Genomic DNA, 21,118 nt, shown 5'->3' with positions numbered 1-21,118 from the left:
CACCCATGCTGGGCAGCTCACAGCACCCATGCTGGGCAGCTCACAGCCACCTGCATCTTCTGTTCCAAGGGATCTGACTCTCCTCTAGACTCCTCAGCTCCTGTATCTACACGTGTGTGCACACGCAATTTACAATAAAAACTTTTTTTGAGACAGGGTTGGTTTCTCTGTGTAGCTTTGGCAGTCCTGGAACTCACTCTGTAGACCATGCTAGTCTCAAACTCACAGAGATCCTCCTACTGGAATTTTTAAAAAATATAAGACATTACCACCAGGCTTAAAATAAAATCTAAAAACAACAACAAACAAAAAGCAAAAAAGAAAATGTCCCTATTACACAAAGCAATGTATTTCTTTATATGAACATCCAAGCACACTCTGTGCCAAGGCCAGGGCAAGTTTATTTATAATCGTACCAAAGACTCCCTTCCTAACTCTCAAAGCGCCTTTACAACACTGTGTAACCTGCCATTTGCACTGTTTAACCCAAGGCAGAAGTAACTGTGACACTCTGGTTGGGATGGTTTGGAAGGACTCCACAAAGGTGTGAATGTCACACATTCTGCCTTCCTGGACACCAAGTCAGCTCACCAGTGTCAGGAGCATTCTGGCACATCACCAAACAGTAAGCAAAGTGGAAGATACAGATCATTTCTGGCAACTGAGTTAATAATTTCTAAGACAAGAGAATTAGGACAAAGGGAGGAGATTCCTGTGACCTGACTAACAAGCCAAAAAACAAAACAAACTTATAAATCTGAAATCACTTTCAGAAGAACCTGTTCTTTACCATGGCTACACTCTCAGTGTCAGACACTGCTCTTAATACAGATGTCTGGGCCTGGGTCGTGGTGGTGCACACCTTTAATCCCAGCACTCAGGTGCCAGAGGCAGGTGGCTCTCTGCAAGTTCTAGGCCAGCCTGGTTTACAGAGGGAGTTCTAGGACTGTTAAGGCTACACAGAGAAACTTTGTCTCAAAACAAAACAAAACACACAAAAAACAAAAACAAAGTCTGTCTGTCTGTGAAGGGAGGTACCTGTGTATTCCGGTGTGGGTGCAGAGGTGTGGGTGTGGGTGTATGCTTATTTGTGTGTCTATAGAGACCAGAAAAAGACCTTGAGCATTTTTCTCTGTACAACTACCTTAAAAAAAAAAAAAAAAAAAAGCCAGGACTTCTCCCTGGCCTGGAACTCACTAAGGAAGCTAGGCTGGTCAGCTTGTCCTACAGCGCTTCTTCCAGCGTGTGCTGGTATTACAGCCGCAAACAAACAAACAAACGATGTGGGTTCTAAGAACTAAACTCTGAGCCATCCCCATAGTCCACACTGCTATTAATTTAACAAAATGAACGTTATTCCTGTAAGGCTGCATATGTGACAGTGAGGTACAAAAACAGGGTCTACAGCCACACTGGAAACAACTCTCTACCAGTGAGGTGCAAGCTAAATAAAGATATAATCAAAACAGTCACGAGAAAATTTGACAGATCTATATAATCTGTTATGAAACAAACACTTTAACAAAAACCACAAAAGTGTGTTCACATCTGTATAAAGAAGCCGGGAGAATACAGACAGGTATCTACATGCTTCGCATTGTTCCAAATAGAGCCGGACATACATGTGATTAACGGGTGCTGGGATTCGAGCCAAAAGGAACATTTGCTTTTTAGTGTAAATATATTATTTGAATTCTAGTTATATGCATGAGTTAATTTCTTTATTGCAAAACTTCTTTTGAGAGGAAGTGAGAGAAAAGGAAGCAAGGAAGTAAGAATGGAAGGGAGGAGAGAGAAGCCATTATCCACCCTCAAGGATAGGAAGTGGTAACCATTGCTTCCTGAATGTTCATCAGCCGTCAAGGGCCAAGCACAAACACGTCTTCACAAATCTGTAACATGTTAAAGTTACTTTAGCCGTGCTTAGATAACTGTGGTTTCCAGGCCCTGGGAGGAGAGGGCCCGAGGAGAGTGCTTGTTAACCAGTTCTCCTGCTGTGGGGCTCTGCTTCCCTACAGAAGACACAAGTGCTGCTGTGACCATGGCCAGAGCTGCACAGATGACAAATACACCCCACACACTGTGTATCTTACTTTTGAATGGGAAGTGTCATGAGGTCTCGGTCCAGGAAGAGCCTCTGAAGGAAGTCTTGAACTTCTCCAAGGGTTTCGGGGCCTCCCATGTTTAACATTAATATGCCGGTTTTGGGCTTCCTACACAAGATAAAACAGTTCATTGCCACACTTCATTTGCTCCAGGGCAGAAATTGCTTCAGCTGATAAGAACCCACAGCCCTGTGCTGCCATCACAGGGCTGTCTCCTCAGAGGCACAGAGGCCCTCCACTTCTTTACTGACCCAACTCAAACCCGTCTCTAGGTCCAGCCCTATCCTGGCATTAACTGAACTCAATTTCTCTATCTTCCTGTCAGTCTTGAACAAAGATCCAATTCTTTACAGACAGAGAGTTTTAGAAATCAAAAATTGTTCAGAGGTCAAAGGACCTTTAAGTGCTTCATGAGTACACAGGTCTGGCTTTCCAAAGGTTAGGGTTGCTTTGTATGCTAAAATTAAAGTCCAACATTTTACCCTCAACATTATTTGGAGAACTCAGTGTGTAAAGCACATACTCAACATAATCTACTACAGAATGAGTTCTGCTACACAGAGTAGTGTTCCCCTCTTACCTAAACACCTCGATTAGTCTATCGCCTGCTCTTTTATCTGTTCCCGCCCCTTTGCTCATATAGGAAATATTCCTGAGCTAAATAGTCCCTTACTACTCTGCCTGCTTTCCCTTCACTGTAGAGGGCTCTCCTATGGGTGTTTAGTAATATCCCTAGCCCCCACGTTCTGGCTGGCAATATTACGTACCATGTAAGAGTACATTTATGTGCTAACATGATTTGGTTAATTTTTGTCAACTTGAAAACAAAGCAGAGTCACTTGGGAAGAGGAAACCTCAATAGGAAACTTGCCTCCCTCACAACGGTCTATGCACATGTCAGTCAGACATTTTCTTGACTTGATGTGCAGTAGTGTAACCAGTGTGCAGGTGGTCCCAGGTTATACAAGTGAGGTGAGCAAACCCTGGGGAGGAGGCCACTAAGCATCATTCCTCTGTGGTCTCTGCTTCAGTTCCTGCCTTGGCTTCCCTCAGTGCTAGTCTGTAGCCTTCAAACCAAATAAACCTTTTCCTCCCCAAGTTGGTTTTGGCTGATATTTTGTTATAGCAATAAAAACAAAACCAGGATACTTTCTCACCTCAGCTGTGACAAGCAAAAATGTCTCCAGGCCTTAGAGAAAGGAGCTCTAATCGTCTTTTCACTAAGAGGATTATACTAAGCAATTATACTTAAGATATTACAAAACTTTGTATGTGGATATGTGGCACCTATGTATGTGTACATGTATGGGGGCACACATGTCCATCAGGGCACACACAGAAGCCCGGGGCTTAATGTCTGCTGTCTTCCTTTATTGTTTTCTACTTTATTTTTAAGATCTCTCACTGACCTGGAGCTGACCAATTCAGCTAAACTGGCTGAATAGTGAACCCCTAGGATCTTCCTGCCCCTGCCCAACCCCCCATGCTTGGGATTATAACACTCTGTGCCCAAATTTTATGTGGGTGTACGGACTTCAACCTACACCAATCAGCAGACCCTTAAACCAGAGCCGTCTTCCTAGCCCCTACAAAACTGCTAGAGCTAGACAGGGCTGTTGGGTTTTCTTGCTCCTAAACATGGCAGATGCATCATCACCTGATGAGACTACAGTCCCCCTAATCTTCCTACTGAGACCACCCATCTTTTCCCTGAGTTCTTGTCTTTTCACTCTCGAAATCTGTGACTCCTAATAAATTAAGTGCCTTTTCCTATGGATTGCTGCCAGTTAACAGCTTACTGGTTAAGAAAGCCCAGGCTAAAAGACTTACCTAAGCCACAGAGGGTATCAGAGTGCAAACGGGATTTAGAACTGTGCTTTCCATCCATAACACCTGAGCTCGGAACAAGAGTGGCTTTAAAGCGGATGTTACTCTGCCCTGCTCACGTTTTGCAAACCCGTGTTGATTTTAAACATGAAAGAGTCGCATATGATTTGAAGACGCCCCAACTCACGGAACACTTAATTCAAAACTGTGTTGTGCATGGTGAGTGCTGCATTAGTGTGTCTCCGCTCTGTTTTGGAGTATGAAGTGCAAAGCTTTAATCAAGGGTCTCTGTCTCCTTTTCCCTCCAGACAGACTACACCTGAGACCAAAGTCTGCCTGGCCATGGCTCTCTTTGTTTGGACATAAAAGTATGCACAGCAACAACACATATTTTAAAACTTACTCCAGGAAGTTTAAATGCTTTGCATTTGTTATATTCTGGGACTCTGAAAGCACAAAGCTTTTCCTTTGAACCATGAAGTGTGCATAATAGGAACCAAAGCTCATCAGTTAGCAAACAGTCATTTTGTTCTATGGGATCTAGACTGCACCGATGAAGAACAATAAAGCCCCAGTTCTAAACATCAGTGACCCAAGGATCTATGCTCTTTCTAGAATAGAAACAACAGGAACAACCAAATCCACACCAAATTTACACATGTGCACGCGCACAGCCACCCCCCAGCCTTACACACAGAGAGAGACACACACACAGAGACAGAGAGAGTGAGCACACAGAGTTAGAACAAAGCCCCACCCTAGTGTTTGTTTACCTATGGCTGCCTTGACATTGTCCCAGCAAAGGTAAAGAGCAACAAAGGAGACCGTGTGGCCTATAAAGTTTAATAAATAAATAAACAACCAAATTCCTTCTGAAAGCCTGTGGACTAGTTCAGCAACTGGACTAGCATTGTAGTTTAGCTCAAGCCAAGCACTAAACAACACGGGGTCTTCCAGATCCTTGGCATCAAAATGGTCCACAAGCAATTTCCTTACTTTAGCATCTCAGATACTCAAAACTAGATGTAACCAATGCCTGGAATGTGGGCTTAGATAAATAAATTGTGACTTACTGAAAATATTCTTAGACTACTTGAGATTGTTAAGACTGACTGTCAACTTGACAGTAGACAAGCCTTAAGTGTGCCTGTAAGGGGACTTTTAGACTGAGTTAAGTGGGCCGGGAACAGCATAACCATGGGCAGTGCCATTCCATGAACCCGGGAATGAATGAAGAGAGAAAGGGAGCTGAGCACCAGCATTCATTCCTCTCTGCTTCCTGCCTGCACATGTGAACCGTGACCAACCGCCTCACACTCTTCCTGCCTGCACATGTGAACCGTGACCAGCCACCTCACACACTTCTTGTGTGCACATGTAAACCATGACCAGCTGCCTCACACACTTCCTGTGTGCACATGTAAACCATGACCAGCCACCTCACACTCTTCCTGCCTGCACATGTGAACCATGACCAGCCACCTCACACACTTCCTGTGTGCACATCTAAACCGTGACCAGCCACCTCACACACTTCCTGTGTGCACATGTAAACCATGACCAGCCATCTCACACTCTTCCTGCCTGCATATGTGAACTGTGACCAGCTGCCTCACAAACTTCCTGTGTGCACATGTGAACTGTGACCAGCCACCTCACACTCTGCAACCCTTAAACTGTGAGCAAGAAGAAAACCTTCTTTATGTTTGACTTTGTAAGGTATTTTATCACTGCAACAAGAAAAACAACTAAAACAACATAGAAAGTATGTGTAGATCCATGGTGACTATAGATAAAAAATTGTAAAATAACACATATACCATTTTGTGTGTTAGTAAGGATATATAAGTGCATAATAAAACACTATGGTAAGATTACTATGACTTTTAAATCCTTTCTTTCCACTTGCGTTTTCTATTTTTTATAATATTATATAAAGTCACTTGATAGAACCTAATTTTATTTAATTTTTACCAATTAATATAATAAAAGGGCATTTTTATTATTGACCTTTGTCACTACAAAATATAGCAATGAAATAATTTTTCTTCCAAGCTCCTCATCAAACCAGTTCTTCAGCTCACACTAATACTTTTCTCAAGTCTTAAGGAACCATTGGGACAGAGGGCCAGTGTCCTGCTAAGCATGTCACCAGCCCAAGATGCTTACGTTTCCGACTTCACCCTCTAACTCCATATTCTAGGAAGACAGAGTTGAGGGGAAGGGATTTGGGACCTATCCCTAATTTCATATCCTAAATCAACCTCAGTTTTGTAGCCTTCAATTTATGAGTCCATAACACAATGAGAAATAATCATCACAAAATGAAAACATTTCATTTACATGACTGTTCATGGTGGTTTGAGTGAGAATGTCCTCCATAATCTAGGGCATCTGAATACTTGGTCCCTAATGTTTGGATGGGTGTAAGAGGTCTGGCCTTGCTTGAGGAAGTGTGTCATTGAGGTTGGGTTTCCAGGTTTCAAAGACTCACACCACCCCCAATTTGCTTTCTCTACTTCCTGCTGTGGTTCAAGAGGGGAGCTCTCAGACGAAACTCCAGCTGCTGTGACTTTGAAACCCTCTGGAACTAGAAGCCCAAATAAACTCTTCTGTAAGCTGTGGTTTATCACAGCAATAGAAAAGAAACCGATACTCTGTACAACTCTAGAATGACGTCTTGTTTGGCAGGAAGATAATGATGTCACTATGACTCAGCTAATCCCTTTTTAGATCTGAACAATTTCCCCTGTATAAAGCTTGCTCTTCTATATCACAGAGGAGAGGACCTGTGGCCATCTGTGGCTTTTGTTGCTGAAGAAAACACACACCATGCTTACTGCCTCCATCCGAAAACACCAAGAGAGAAGTACACTCCGCTGCCTTAATAAACTATAAGCCATAGCACATCATTGCTAGTTATGTTCATTATGTTAAAAGCTAAAAGTAATAATGGCAGAATCTCCTGGAGACGTTCTTGGTAGGTTAACTACTTTTTATCCTATACAAAGCATTTGTTTTATAGGCTTAAATATGTTCAGTTCAAACAGAAAATTCTGGTATACACATAATTGATTTTATATACTGACATATACCAAGGCCACATTCTTACATGACTGAAGACTATATGTAACTACATGTCCTTTGTTAGTCCTTAAAACCTATTATTTAATAGATGTTAAAGGGAAACCAAGAAAATACCATTGTTAATAAATATATTAGATTTTCTAAGTACCTCTCCCCCTAGGTTGCTCAAACCCACTCATGTTTGTCACAACAGAAAAGAAAAACAAAGAAAACTTTATTTAAGACAAGTTACCTCCTTTCCGGTTGAGCTTGGGGTTTCGCAGTTTTGGCATGGTGCACTTTCTCCGTAGTGGCTGCTACTACAGCACCCGACTGGCACCTCCATGGCTGACAGGCCCTCGAGCTGCCATGCACCACTGTGACAAAATTAAAGTGCTAGCATGAAACCTAGTTGGAAAGTAATTTCTTTTCAAGAGGCCCTTAGGGCATAATTCCTGGCTTTAAATTTTAAAACGGTGCTACGGCAGAGGTGATTTTCCCAGCATCTCTACAGGCAGGTAAACGCACTGAAGGCCTCTTTCTCTAGTGGGCTGGGTATAAGTTCCCTTCTCTGGGGTGGCTTGATCTTTTTAGAAGCTAACCACACCTTCTCACTATGCCCTGGCTGTAAATTTTGCTCAGATCTCATTCCTAGAACCTCTGAGGAGAGGTAAGGGGCACTGTGAGGAAGGTCATTTAGAGTAGAAACCGGGTGAGTTCCCAACTAAGTGTGGATCCCATTTCTATCTTCAAGCCTTCTGGGTAAAACATCCATGATGGGACCTTCAGAACTGCCCTGTGCTCTGATGATAAGAGGGAACACTCTCTTCTCAACGAATGCCCCATGAGGTGGAGGGTTCCCAGAGCCCAATACTCTATATGACAGACCAGGCTCCCCAGACCCAAAGCTCAAGAATTCCCTCTCCCCTAAGCTCCTCCACCAATTCCAGAGTCTCTACAGGGTTCTACCCCCACATCAATACTCTGGAGGACAGATGTAACCATCCATATGTACCTTTCAGGGTAGCCAAGGGGTAGTAGGCAAGAGTTGGTAATAGGAAGAGAGGCGAGAAAGCTAGCAGGTCAACAATTCTCAAGGCCTCTTCTCCGCAGGGCTTTAGGAGAGTTCAAGACTACTTCTGGGCTGTTATAAAGGTCTTCTGGTTAAGGCTGAGGGACAGGTCTTGCTATTCTATGTGAGACACGCATGCCCCTTTCTATATACTCTTGACCTGGGCTCCACAAGATTAGGGGATGGGCCAGGAAAAAACTGAACCAAGGAATCCTTGTGCCGTGCTGAATTGTAGCGGGAGTACTGGTCCTTAAACAGACTATGAAGTTAAACTGAAACCACAAATTAGTCCTGAGGAAGATAATAAGGGACGGTGGTAGCTACTGCAACCCACCATATACTCACGACCTCCTTTTCCACTTCTCATTACACCAGGTTACAAACTAGTCTGAGGTCAGTCATCTTCTGCCTTTACTCTCCTCTAAGAGTCCTGAGGAGGGTAAAGTTCAGGCTGGATCAAATAGGTCTGACTAAGTTCAGATCTCTACTTCATAGCAGTGCGACCTGGGTCAGACTACAATCTCATAGAACCTTAATTCCCACGCCATAACAAGATGAGAGCCCTTACTGGGGGAAACGCTGAAGATTCAAGGAAAAAAAAAACAAAAACAAAAACAAGAGGAGTGCTCTGTAGCATCTGTCACATGACAGGGGCTAGTATAATATAATAGTTTCATTTGGAAGCTTCTAGAGACTAGCAACCACACCTGCTCCAACTTCTTTAAATCACCCAAATGAAACAAAACAGGGTAAACTGGTATCTCCAGCCAGCCTAGATTTATTTCTATTCAGATTGTAAATGTCCACATGGTGGGACATGCCTGGGATGTGCATGTTCATATGATGGTACACGCCTATGACATACATGTTTACGTGATGGTACATGCCTGAGACTACAGCATCAGCAAGCTGAGGCTGGGGATCTTTAATTTGAGACCAGCCAGGGTTTGAGGCAGACTCTGCCTCAAAACCAATAAATAAAATTACCTCATGCACACTCCCAATAGAGCCCACTATATGATCTTATGCGGGAGAAGCCTTACTAAATCAAGGCAGGGTGAGAAGACCGATTTAAAGAAGTTCAATCTCACTTCTTAAATGAAGTCTCAAACAACACACATCCCCTTGTTTTAGAGATTTAAATATGAACTACCTGATGCAATCTAACCAGGTATTATTCAATCATGCACAATGTCTCCAAGTCCCTATACAAATGAGATTCCATCAGATTCTCTGGGCTATGATAACAGAATTCTGACTGCTGGTCATTAATAAATCTCTCTGTGAACCTAACAAAAGGAGCAGCAGCAGGGGGTTGGGGGTGGGTGGGAGGTAGGACCAGATGACTCCCCAGCTAGTACATTAGGGTTTCCTAGTACAATTTCCAAACTTCCTAACTATTACCATACCCTTGCTTACAAACTTTTCGTCTGTGGCTGACCGAATTTGGGTACTGATAAGGGATCCTTCCTCCTGTGACTTACGATTAACATACCCCTCCAGAACATCTCTAAAACATCCCTCTCCAACTACTGGGCTATTATAGATATGAAAGGGTAGGAGGAGCAGGTGGTCAGAGAAGATAACAGAAGAGGTGAGTAGGCTCTAAATGTCATATGCTTGTATAAAAACATCACAGAAAAACCCATACAAACTGTACAAAGCACATAGACGCACTAAAACGAAATACGATCCTAGACTATCTCAGAAGCAGGGACTGCAGGGGTAAGGGGCTCGCTCCCCAGATTTGGCCAGTTATTCTGATCTTGTTGTTCCAAAGGATTGTAACAATGAACAGGAAAAGGACTGTCACTGTTTCTCACCCAACACTGTACTGTAAACCCATGTTAGGAGAACTTTTAAAAACCAATGTGATTTCTAAACCGTCTAAAAATTAAAATATATCGGGACCGGAGAGCTCAGGGGTGAAGAGTACCTGCTGCTCTTACAGAGGACCTGAGTTCGGTTTCCAGCATCCACATCCGGTAGCTTACAATCCCCCCTCACATACACACACAATTTAAAACAAATCTTTGAAAAGAATAGAAATTTTACTTTGAGCATATCACGAAAAAAATCTCCATGTATCATATCGATGACATTCTACTTTTACATATATTACATAAATGAAGCAGAAGATATTTTGGATGTGTATATGTCGATTAAGCATTAAAAACCCACCAAAGATAGAGAGTTGGTCCAGTAGGTGATAGCACGTGATGCCCTTGTATAGGACCCAATTTTGGTTCCTAGCACTCACACTGAACAGCCCACAAAGACCTGTACTCCAGCTCCAAGGGGATCTGACCCCTCTGGCCTCTGTAGGAACCTGTAGCCATATGCACATACTTTCACACAGACACATAGTTAAAAATAAAAATAAGTTTTAAGTAGATGAAAATGAGCACAATTAAACCATGGAATGCATAATAAACTACAATTTTATATATTTTAAAATATACAAAGTAAAATAAAAAGTAATCACATGAAAGATAGCTTTAAAAATATGCATGGACCTACAGAGTTCTTGACTAAGAAAATACAGAATTCGTGTGTGTGTGTGTGTGTGTGTGTGTGTGTGTGTGTGTGTTACAACCACTGGAGGAAGCATCTTATTAATTCTAAATGATAAAAAATATAGAGGATAAAACTGTTTTTTTTAATAGTTTTGCTTCCAGAATTCAGTTGTAGAAATTACTCAAATTTTCTCTTAGCTAATATTAATCTTTTCCTGTCAACCAAAATGATAAAACTACGATAAGGTGGTAACTTTTTAAGGTAGCAACCTTAAAAATTGGAGCGTGAGGAGTTAGCTCAGAAATTCACAACTAGTTAAAGCTCAAAGAACAAAGCGTTCCACCAGCAATGGCCAAATGATACCCGCTGCCCACATAAAGCTCTGGGAACATGGCAGGAAAGGGAGTAGGAGGACTGTGGAGGGACAGGGCCAAACACTGTCCACTGGACGTGACAAGACAGCTGCACCATGACCTCACTGGAGCTGTGGCTACTGCACAAGACTTGCACAAGATCAAGCCAGTTAATGGACCGTCCTGATGTGGCAAGGGGCTCCTGAGCTCCCAACCCTGCCTAAGGAGCCACTGTCAAATGATGGCTTCTGGAGAAGCGAGAGTCAGGCTCTTTTTAAAGGTGCCACCCCCCCTCACCAGCCAGATAAATTGATTCTTCTCTAGTGGGTGGCTCCACGCCCATGGGTGTATGGATAGCATAAACTGGATTTACCAGTTAGCAAAAGGGGGGGTGAAGGAGGGAAGAGGGGGAGAAAGACAGTAGATGGGGTGGGGAGTGGGCATGAATCTTGTAGGAGAAAGAACTGAATGTGAATATGACCAAACTACATTGTATGCATATATGAAATCCTCAAGGAATAAAAAAAAGTATTTTTTAAAAGCACTAGGGCCTGTAACACAGTTGGAATTGAGGTATACTGTGGGTTTTCTTTTTTCTTTTTTTTTTATCCTTTCACTTAGCTACTTCTGACTTACACAGAAAATAATTTCACTTCTCGAATTGTGTCATGACCTCCAATCTTGGGTCTGTTTGACTTTATTTGCCACTGGAAAGAATGGTGAAGGAAAAGATTAATTCGGTACTTCCTTCACTGGCACTGTCCCTATCTGAAAGATAATACCCTTTGTTTCCCAGTGTCCTTAGGGAGCTGATCTTCACTGTACTGTATTAGTCTTTGAACAAAGGCACCAGCAATAAAGTGTGGATGTTTAGAGTAGATTTTCTCCACCAGAAGGAGGTGTCAAATTGACATATTAGGAAACTCCTTTGAAATAGGTCAGGTCTAGTTACCATTCAAATTCATTAAGCGGGCTCGTTTGTGGCAGTCTTTACATCAGTAACTGAGGGGCTCTATGCTCCGCACTTCACCTGCATCCCAATCTTCACAGCAAATAAGGTGGGACCCTGGCTCAAAGTGTCCTTGCTCAATTCTGTCCCAACTAAGTGTATTCGTCCCAGGGTCCCAGCTCATCCAGTGGGCACACCCTACACATTCACGAACTGTACCAGAACACTTGAGGTCTCATTTGTTCTCCAGATGTCCCGCAAAACAAAACAAAACAAAACAAAAACAACTCTAGGCCTCCCCGTGGTGGGTCCTGCTTCCCCGAAGTCGTGGCATTGGCTTGGGCAGAGCAGCAGTAGGCACGGTGATAGCCAGCAGCAGAGAGCGAACTGCAAGGCAGATGCTAACAGTGATAGTGACAAGGACGCCTACGTTACGGTTCAGGTGTTAGGTCCTTCCAGTTAATCATTTCATCCCAGCTGGCCCTTGCGACTTGAACCCGCGGCCTCCCGGAGGCTCCTGACGCCATGCGAACGCGGACGCAACCCAACTTACGCGGCTCGCGGAGCAGAGCGCCCGCAGCCCGCAGGGCCGCAGCCATGTTGGCGCTAGCTGAAAGCATTTCCGGGACGGCCAGGGATCCTCTGCGGCGGCGCTCCGGCAAGGCCCGGGAACGCTGACCCGGCAGCCTTCTGCACCCCCGCCACAACGCCTTTTCACGGAGCCCGGCGCCCGGCGCACTCGCCGGCAGGGGCGGGGCCAGCAGGAGGCCCGCCCTCGGGGGCGTGCCATGGAGGGCGGGGCTTGTAGGGGCAGCCAGAAGCCTTCCTGGTTGGCAGCTGTAGCAGGCCAAGATAAAGCTAGTGTCTTGGAGAACGGCTTCTGCCACCACGGGTCAGCACACCTGAATCCCGCTAGGTCTGCGGCGCCGGAGGACCTTCCGGTCGCTTCTGCCAACCTGATCGAAACTGGTACGACAGCCACGACTCAGCAAAAGACTTTCTAGAAGTTTCCATCACCGTCCTTAGACGTGTTCATGTTTTACCCTCCCTTCTCCAGTTTGGTTGCTTTGCTGCTGCACCACAAAGTGGAGACCCTTTCTCCTTGTCTCCAGAGAAGAAAAAAGGGTGGGGGTTTTGTTGGGTTTTGGCACGCGTACGTGATGTGTGAGTGTGTGTGCGTAGCTCCGATGCAAACAGGATTAAGAAAGGGCTGTGCTTGCACATCTTGTAGGGCAACACAGTTTTAAGTTGAAAGTTTTGTTGAGTGGGCTGCTGTCCGTATCCCTCCACTGGGAGTCCTGACTGGCTACAGAAAGTGGCCACTTCCAGATCCATATTCCCCCACCCCCACTGCTACGAGTCTCAGCTAGAGTCACCCATAGAGCAGAGAAGAGGGAATGGCCAACAGATGACTGGCCCAAATTGAGGCCCATCTCATGGGCAAGAACCAAACCCTGACACTATTAATGATACTCTGTTATGCTTGCAGACAGGATCCTAGCATAACTGTCCTCTAAGAGGCTCCACCCAACCCTGACAAAAACAGACGCAGAGACCCACAGCCAAACGTTAGATGGAGCTCGGGAGTCTTGTGGAAGAGGTGGGGAAAGGATTTGAGTGTCCCCAAGAGGATAGGGTCTCCACGGGAAGAGCAAAAGAATCAACTAACCCTGACCAGAGACTGACCACCAACCAAAGAGCAAGCATGGACTGGACCTAGCTCGCCCCCCATATGTAGCATATGTTGTGGGTCCCCCAACAACAGGAGGGAGGGGCTGTCCCTGAATTTGTTGCCCCCCTGTGGATCCCGTTCTCCTAGCTGGTCTGCCTTGTCTGGCCTCAGTGAGAGAGGATAGCCTAGTCCTGCAGTGACTAATCTGTGTGTGTGGGGGTGGATACCAGGGGGAGGAGCCTCCCCTTCACAGAGGAGAAGAGGGGGGATGGGGAGATGGGGGGAGAAGTTGTGAGAGGGGAGGACTGGGATGGGGGGTGGGGCTGATATTGGGATGTAAAGTGAATAAATAAATGAAAAAATATTTTTAAGAAAGGCTGTGGAGCCGGGCAGTGGTGGCTCACGCCTGTAATCCCAGCACTCGAGAGGCAGAGGCAGGTGGATTTCTGAGTTCCAGGCCAGCCTGGTCTACAGAGTGAGTTCCAGGACAGCCAGGGCTACACAGAGAAACCCTGTCTCGGAAAAAAGAAAAGAAAAGAAAAGAAAGGCAGGCAGGCTGTGGAGAGACTTAGCAGAACAGAAGAACTGTATTTTGAAAGATTCAGAGTGCTCTAGGAAGAGAGAACCATAGGGTAAGACTGATAGAAGTCCTCATGGGGGCTTGGGGAAAGGACGGGAGGGAGAGAGGGAAGGAGGGAAGAAGGGATGGAGGGAGGGAGGGAGGAGGAAGGGAGGTAGGTAGGTTAGCTGAGAAAAGATGGAGTCCAGATCAAGCTGAACATTAGCTTTCTGTGCCTAAAATCTGAGCTCTTGGCTTTACTGGTTTATTGCGTTTATAAGACCAATGTAGACTCTAACGTACGTAATGAGAGGATTTTCAAACTTAAGCATGATATTCCCTGAGAAGTCCTACTGAGGACTGAGCCCAGCCCCTCAGACACACTAGGCAAGTGGTCTGTCACTGCCTCAGCCCCAGCAGGCCTCTTTTTACATTTCATTTTGAGGCAGGGGTTTGTAAGGTGCCGAGGCAGGCCTTGAACTTGCCATCCTCCTGCCTCAGCCTCCCCAGTAGCTTGGATTGCAATATTGAGAGCCACCAGGCCAAGTTCTTTGCCAGTTCTTGACTCTCAAAATCAAAATGGCATTGAGATTGCCCTAAAGAGAGACTGAGGGAAAGTCAGGAGACACAAGCAAAGAAAGAAGGCAGAGACTGGCTTCCTGAGGGGGCTGCTGCCTTTCTCTTGAGATAGGTGGAGATGCGGGAAAAGGCCTGCTCAGGGACAAACATCTGGACAAAATGGCAGCAGAGTTGGGAGGACTCAGAAGTCTTATGAAATGCTGGAGTCAATCCTTCGCTTACCACATGAAATCAACTCCATTAACACCAGAATACCCATTGCAAGATGACCTTTATATACCCATTACAAGATGACCTTTATGGACAGGGCTGCCCGTCTACGGCTGGAACTATTCTAAAGTCCATTTAGAAAATGAACTACAGAAGTTCCATACCACAGCTAGAGATGCTACAGGACGTAGAGGTCAAGATGTCTTTTCTGTGGCCTCCGGGAGGCCCTGAAGGCCACTCTGCCTGCCGTCCTAGGTGCTGGGCACTCCTGCTAAGCAGAGATAACGAGAGTTTCTTGGTCCCTCCCAGGGACATGCTAATGATTAGTGACAAGGCAAAACGTGGCCAATTCTCACAAAATCTGCAACTGAGACAGGTTAAATTTACATGTGACCAGAAACCAAGAAAGCACTGACCATAATGCTTTATTCCAGACATTAATCCAGTTCACAGTCTTTAAAAAAATTAATGGACATTTTCTTCCTTTTACTTACATTTTTTTTAACCGACTTAGAAAAATTCACTCGAAAGTCTGTGTGTACATTCTGTTTGTACATCTCTTCTTGATGTACATACAGTGGATTCATGGATTGTAAAAAGAAAGCAAAACTTGGGCTGGTAAGAAGCTAGTTCAACAGGGAACGTGTTTGCTGCACACACCTGGCCACCTCCAGTTCCTGGAGTCCATGATGGAAAGACAGCACTGACTCAGGAAGCTGTCCTCTGTCTGACACACACACAAACAGCACTCATGAGTGTGAACACACACACTCAAAATAGAAAACAAGCAAAGGAAAATGTTGCAATTTTGAGTTATTTTTCTAATTTGTGTCTAGACATCCCTTTAACCTATCACCCTCCTGCCTCGGCATCCCCTGCTGCTGGAATTACAGGCCTGAGCCACCAGGCTAAGCCCTTTTGTTAATTTTTGACTCTTATAACAAAAATGGTATTATTTGAGGTTGTGCTTACATCAAATCCAACCACTTCCCAGCGAATTTTTTTTTTTATTCTTATGAAATAAAACCAGGTAAAACATACTTCGTATGAATTCTATTTAAAGCTGATAAAAAGCACAGGTGTATTTTGCTGCTTTATTTTCTTGAGACTGGGATACCTGCAGCCCAGGTTGACCTTGAACTTACTATGCAGCTGAGATAATCCTGAACTCACTGGCCTCCTTGCCTCCACCACCTAAACACTGGATTATAGGCATATTCCACCATACTTGGTTTCAAAAATACACTTCCTGCTGGGTGTAGTGGTGCACGCCTTTAATCCCAGCACTGAGGCAGAGGCAGGCAGATCTCTGAGTCTGAGGCCAGCCTGGTCTACACAGGAAGTTCCAGGACAGCCAGGGCTACACAGAGAAACCCTGTCTCAGGAACAAACAAATAATAATAATAATAATAATAGTAATAATAATGTGTTCTTAGTCCAGAAGTTGTGAGTTCTGGATGCTGGGTTACAGAAATATTTGAAAGCCCTTAAAAGACTAAATAAATATGGGATTTACATATGTATGTATGTATGTATGTATGTATATGTTTCGTCTTCCCCAACCTGCCCTCCAGCTTACAATTTTTAAACAAAATTCTATACCAATTCCATTAGCAAACAGAAGGCTGAAAAACACAGCCTTTGTGTTGACCAAGATAAGCAGCATTGCCACCAGGGAGAAGATTTGTCTGAGCCTGGGTGACTTAATTAGTGAATAAAGCACTTGTCTGTCACAGACAACACTCTGGAGTTCAGCCTGTAGTTCTAAATAAAATGAATTTGTTGGTTTCAGCTCAGTGCTCCAGGGAAGGGGAGACTCCCCTAATTCATTATTTGCAGTGATTGGCACCTCTGAGCTACAGGAACTAAATTTAGATCGCTCGACTTTGTCTCCTTAATCAGAAATGGACTGGGGGAAGGGATTCTGTGCAAGAGAAACTGTGGCTGCATGTGACAAATGGTGAGTTTAGAATAATCACTCCGAGGAATCTGAGCCTTTGTCCTCACAATTAACACCTAAGCCACCAGACCCAGACCCAAACACTGTGTGCTTGGATGAAACTTTCTTTAACCACAAGGAGTTTGGAGGCTAGTGCTCACGCTCACTGAGTGTGTCTACAGTGAGAAGAGCGCTGCCCCGAGTGACGGGGAGGATAAATTGTGGAAACACAAGTTCCTTTAGAACTTGTCTCAAAAGCAGCTCATTCACTTAGGACACAAGTATGAAGGCAAAACCCGCTGTCAGTCACCTAGTGTACAGCACTGGACAATAATCCATACCCACGTGGAATAACATTCTAGAGGATCATTTAGGCAGCTGTCTATGACAAAGACAAAGATACACAGTGTAATGTCTGCTGTGGCTAGGGGCCAGGGAGGAAAGCCCAGGCAGAAGAATGCAGAGGGGCCAGAACTGCTAGTTTCTATATAGAAGTCAGACTTGAACTCTGCAAATGTGACTCCTGAGAGGGACTTCCGGAGGTTGTTGGAGGAAGGGACTTGCAAAGGTGGGAACCCTTTTGGTGCCTGTATTAGTTTCCCAGTGTCACCATGACAAGGTCTCAACAGTTTGCTACTTTTCTGACTCTGAAATTTAGAAACCTTCAAGTGTCCCCTGAAGTTTGTATGGAAGAACCCATCCTAGCCAGTCCCTATCTTCTGGTAGTGACTGGTAAGGCTTTGAATACCTGGTTATACTGAAACCAACTGACCCCATAATTTCATCTGAAGTATTTGTTCTGTAACCCTGTATACAGAGTTTATAACTTCTGGCCTAAAAACATGTTTTCTGTTTGGTTTTGGTTTCTTGCTTTCTTGCTTTCTTGCTTTCTTGCTTTCTTGCTTTCTTGCTTTCTTGATTTTTTTTTGTTTTTTGTTTTTTTGTTTTTTGTTTTTTGTTTTTTTGTTGTTGTTGTTTTGGGTTTTCGAGACAGGGTTTCTCTGTGTAGTCCTGGCTGTCCTGGAACTCACTCTGTAGACCAGGCTGGCCTCGAACTCAGAAATCCACCTGCCTCTGCCTCCCAAGTGCTGGGATTAAATGCATGCGCCACCACCGCCCAGCTGGTTTTGGTTTCTTGAGACAGGATCTCTCTATGTGTAGCCCTGGAACTCACTGTGTAGACTAGGCTGGCCTAAAACTCAGATCTTCCTGCCTCTACCTCTGAGTGCTGCACTGGGTTTAAAGACATGTGCCACTATGCCCAGCAGGAGCTGTGTTTCTGAAGCCAGGTATGGTGGTCTATGCCTATAATTCCAGAGCTTAAATAGTGGAGGCAGTGAGGGCCAATGAGTCAGATCTAGGGATTAGCACATCAACTTCTTTTGGAGGGACACAAGGGACCTGAGAGGTCATGTGGCCTGAGCAGAGTTGAGGTGAACCTTGACGTAGTAGGACCTTGCAGATGACAATGAATCTTGGACATGTCCCTCTGAGTGCTGTCCCTGTAGTGCTGTGATGCACACTTAAGTTTCTAAGGGTTCAGAAGCATGCACAAAATGGGAGTGTCTGGACTAACATTACAACACACGTTATATGAATTCATACACTCCTTCTTCCCATGGCTTGTAACTTTTTTCTGAGCTCATATATGTAAGAGTGCTTTTGTCCCAACTTCCAGGATGATAAAAGGGTCCCCACAGAGCCCGTCCAGCATCCCGGGGTGTCCTCTCAGGAAACCTGATGTTATCTTCTTGGCTCTAAGGTCTTGCTTGCTCTTTTAAGGTGTGTACATTTGTAATCTACTCTTCCCAGGGGGCTTTTATTCCCTTCAGAAACTATGCACACCACAAGCTTCTTTTGCTATGGGCTAGAGAGCCAGTTTTCCGATTTCTCTACAGAAGAGTCAGGGCTCTGAGCCCCCTTTGCATGGGCACTGGCTCTAGGTCCATCATACTGCTTTCATGTGGATATCCTGGAAGCTAGGTTCACGTGTGAACATTTAGAGCAGCACCTATGTGTACACTGTTCTGTATGAATGCTCTGCTTAAAGTCTCTCAACACTTTGGCTGTGCTCAATTCTCACAGAGTCTGGACTCTAACTGTGATGGTTTGTATATGCTTGGCCCAGGAAGTGGCACTACTAGAAGGTATGGCCCTGTTGGAGTAGGTGTGTCACTGTGGGCAAGGGCTCAAGACCCTCATCCTAGCTGGCTGGAAGCCAGTACTCTGCTAGCAGCCTTCAGATGAAGATGTTGAACTCTCAGCTCCTCCTGCACCATGCCTGCCTGGATGCTGCCATGTTCTTGCCTTGATAATGGACTGAACCTCTGAACCTGTAAGCCAGCCCAATTAAATGTTGTTATAAGACTTGCCTTGGTCATGGCGCCTGTTCACAGCAGTAAAACCCTAACTAAGACACTAACCTAACAGCTAACAGCTCTGGCTTTGATACTATCTCCACCTCCTCCCTCTGGTTCTAATTTCAGGAGCTGTTCTTTTCAAATTCAGCTAAGATAGAAAGCATTAATGAATGTATTTACTGTGGGGGACAAAGGGGTGAGTGGAAGTTGAACTGGCTTCAGTCAGGATCAGAGGGCGATGGAACACTCACCAAAGCGGTGTTAGAATTTACAAAAGGAACTGTCGGCATGGTAGCACTTACGAAGCTGAGGCAGAGGATTGCCTTAAGTAGTGATGTCTCGAAACACAAACCCCAGATATGATTTTACAAGGGAAAACTGGAACAAGCTGAACTCAAGGAGACATTGGGACAGGCAGGAAACACAAAGGAAAAGGGGAGACCTGTCTTGTGTAAGACTTCCTCTGAGGAAAAACACCTGTATCAATGAGGCACAGCCCTTGGCAATCATTTAAAGGTTGTCCAAAACTAACAGTTCAAAGGTCTATTTACTCCACACCCTTCCCCCATTCTAAAACCTTGACTCCAAAGCAAAGGTAACAAAGATGTTCTCCAGATTTATCAGGTATGAGGACCTGTGACTGAACAAGGTCCAACATTCCATTCTGACTACTGGAGAGACACAGCATTCAGCAGTCACTGGGCAGGCATGACCTCACCTAGGCCTGAACTTCATCCTTGCCTAAAGATAAACGGAGCTGGAGCCACACTGATAGAGGCAGTTTTCAGGACTCATGGGGTTGCTGGCTTACCCAATGAGTCCATTTCCTTCCCAAGTCAACAGATGTGGGCTTCTGCCGGGGTCCAGCCTCGACACAGGATCGGAGTTCTCAACTGGAAGCAGGGATATCTGGAAGGTGCATAATAAATATACACAGACTACTTTTTGGGTACAAGCCGACAGGCAGTTTTTCAAGGCTTAAAGTTTCTCTCTCACCTCTCTCACTCTCTCCTTTCTTTTTCTCTCCCTCATTCGCTCGCAGCTTGAGGCTGCACACACTGCATTCTCCTGTGCACGCTGCTCTTCTCCTGCGCGCTTTTCTTTTCTTGAATTCCCACACATCTACACACCTCTGTGCGTTCTCCTCTCACTCTCACACACACTCTTCACACACATCTCACATTCACCTCACACCCACCACATGCACTCTTCTTTCACTCACACATACACTCTTCATAGACACCTCACATTCTCTCTTCGTTCACTCTTCATATTCTCTCTTCACTCGCTCTTCACATGCCCTCTCATTCGCTCTCTGCATGCTTTAATTCGCCCTTTCATTTGCTCTGTCACTCACTGTCTCTCACCACATTCACCTCACATGCTTCTCCGCCTTTCTCTTGCCCCAGTCTTTTATTGATACTCCAAAATCAGGTAGAAAAAAAGACATTGTATAATCATTGTCAATTCAAATTCAAAAGAATAATCACATCCCACAAATAATTAGGAATTATAGTTGTTCCCCAAAGTTTCAAGCTTCCCTATTCCCAGGCCTGTAGCCAAAATAATAATTGCAAACTTATCGTTATTTAACTTTTAACTTATTATACTTCAGAGCTCCGAGGTCAGCTACTTGCATGTTTCTGTGAAGCTCTAATGATAAATGACATGGGCAAAGCTGCCAGGCAGTGGCCAGAAAGAATTAAATTAACCCTTAACTCAGCAGTTTCCATTAGCTTTCTGCTTCTATGCATTACACACAATGACTCTCCTAAGAGTCCCAGTGTTTTCACTTAATTTTACTAGTATAAGATTTTATGGCTGGGCAGTGGTGGCACATGCCTTTAATCCCAGCACTTGGGAGGCAGAGGCAGGTGGATTTCTGAGTTCCACAAAAAAAAAAAAAAAAA

General features: G+C 44.6%; 1 protein-coding gene across 2 annotated transcripts in view; it reads right to left on the bottom strand.

Annotated features, from left to right (window-relative positions):
- Window positions 1-12,642, bottom strand: part of Fech (ferrochelatase) — a 32,152-nt gene extending 19,510 nt beyond the window's left edge. The window contains exons 1-3 of one of the 2 annotated variants that reach the window (XM_028774193.1): window positions 12,443-12,642; window positions 7,252-7,375; window positions 2,094-2,213 (exon numbers count right to left, since the gene is read on the bottom strand). In XM_028774193.1, the coding sequence (XP_028630026.1) occupies window positions 2,094-2,213; window positions 7,252-7,375; window positions 12,443-12,509 (311 nt within the window). In that variant the 5' untranslated portion in view covers window positions 12,510-12,642. Of the gene's footprint in view, window positions 1-2,093; window positions 2,214-7,251; window positions 7,376-12,319; window positions 12,416-12,442 lie in introns of those variants that run through there. The other variant, XM_028774194.1, reaches the window with a different exon arrangement.
- Window positions 12,643-21,118: the final 8,476 nt, after the last annotated feature.

Source organism: Grammomys surdaster, unplaced genomic scaffold (assembly GCF_004785775.1).
Source record: "Grammomys surdaster isolate TR1022 unplaced genomic scaffold, NIH_TR_1.0 239, whole genome shotgun sequence".
Taxonomy (NCBI): Eukaryota; Metazoa; Chordata; class Mammalia; order Rodentia; family Muridae; genus Grammomys; species Grammomys surdaster.
The sequence above is the reverse complement of the archived record's forward strand: the minus strand, read 5'-3'. Positions and strand labels throughout refer to the sequence as shown.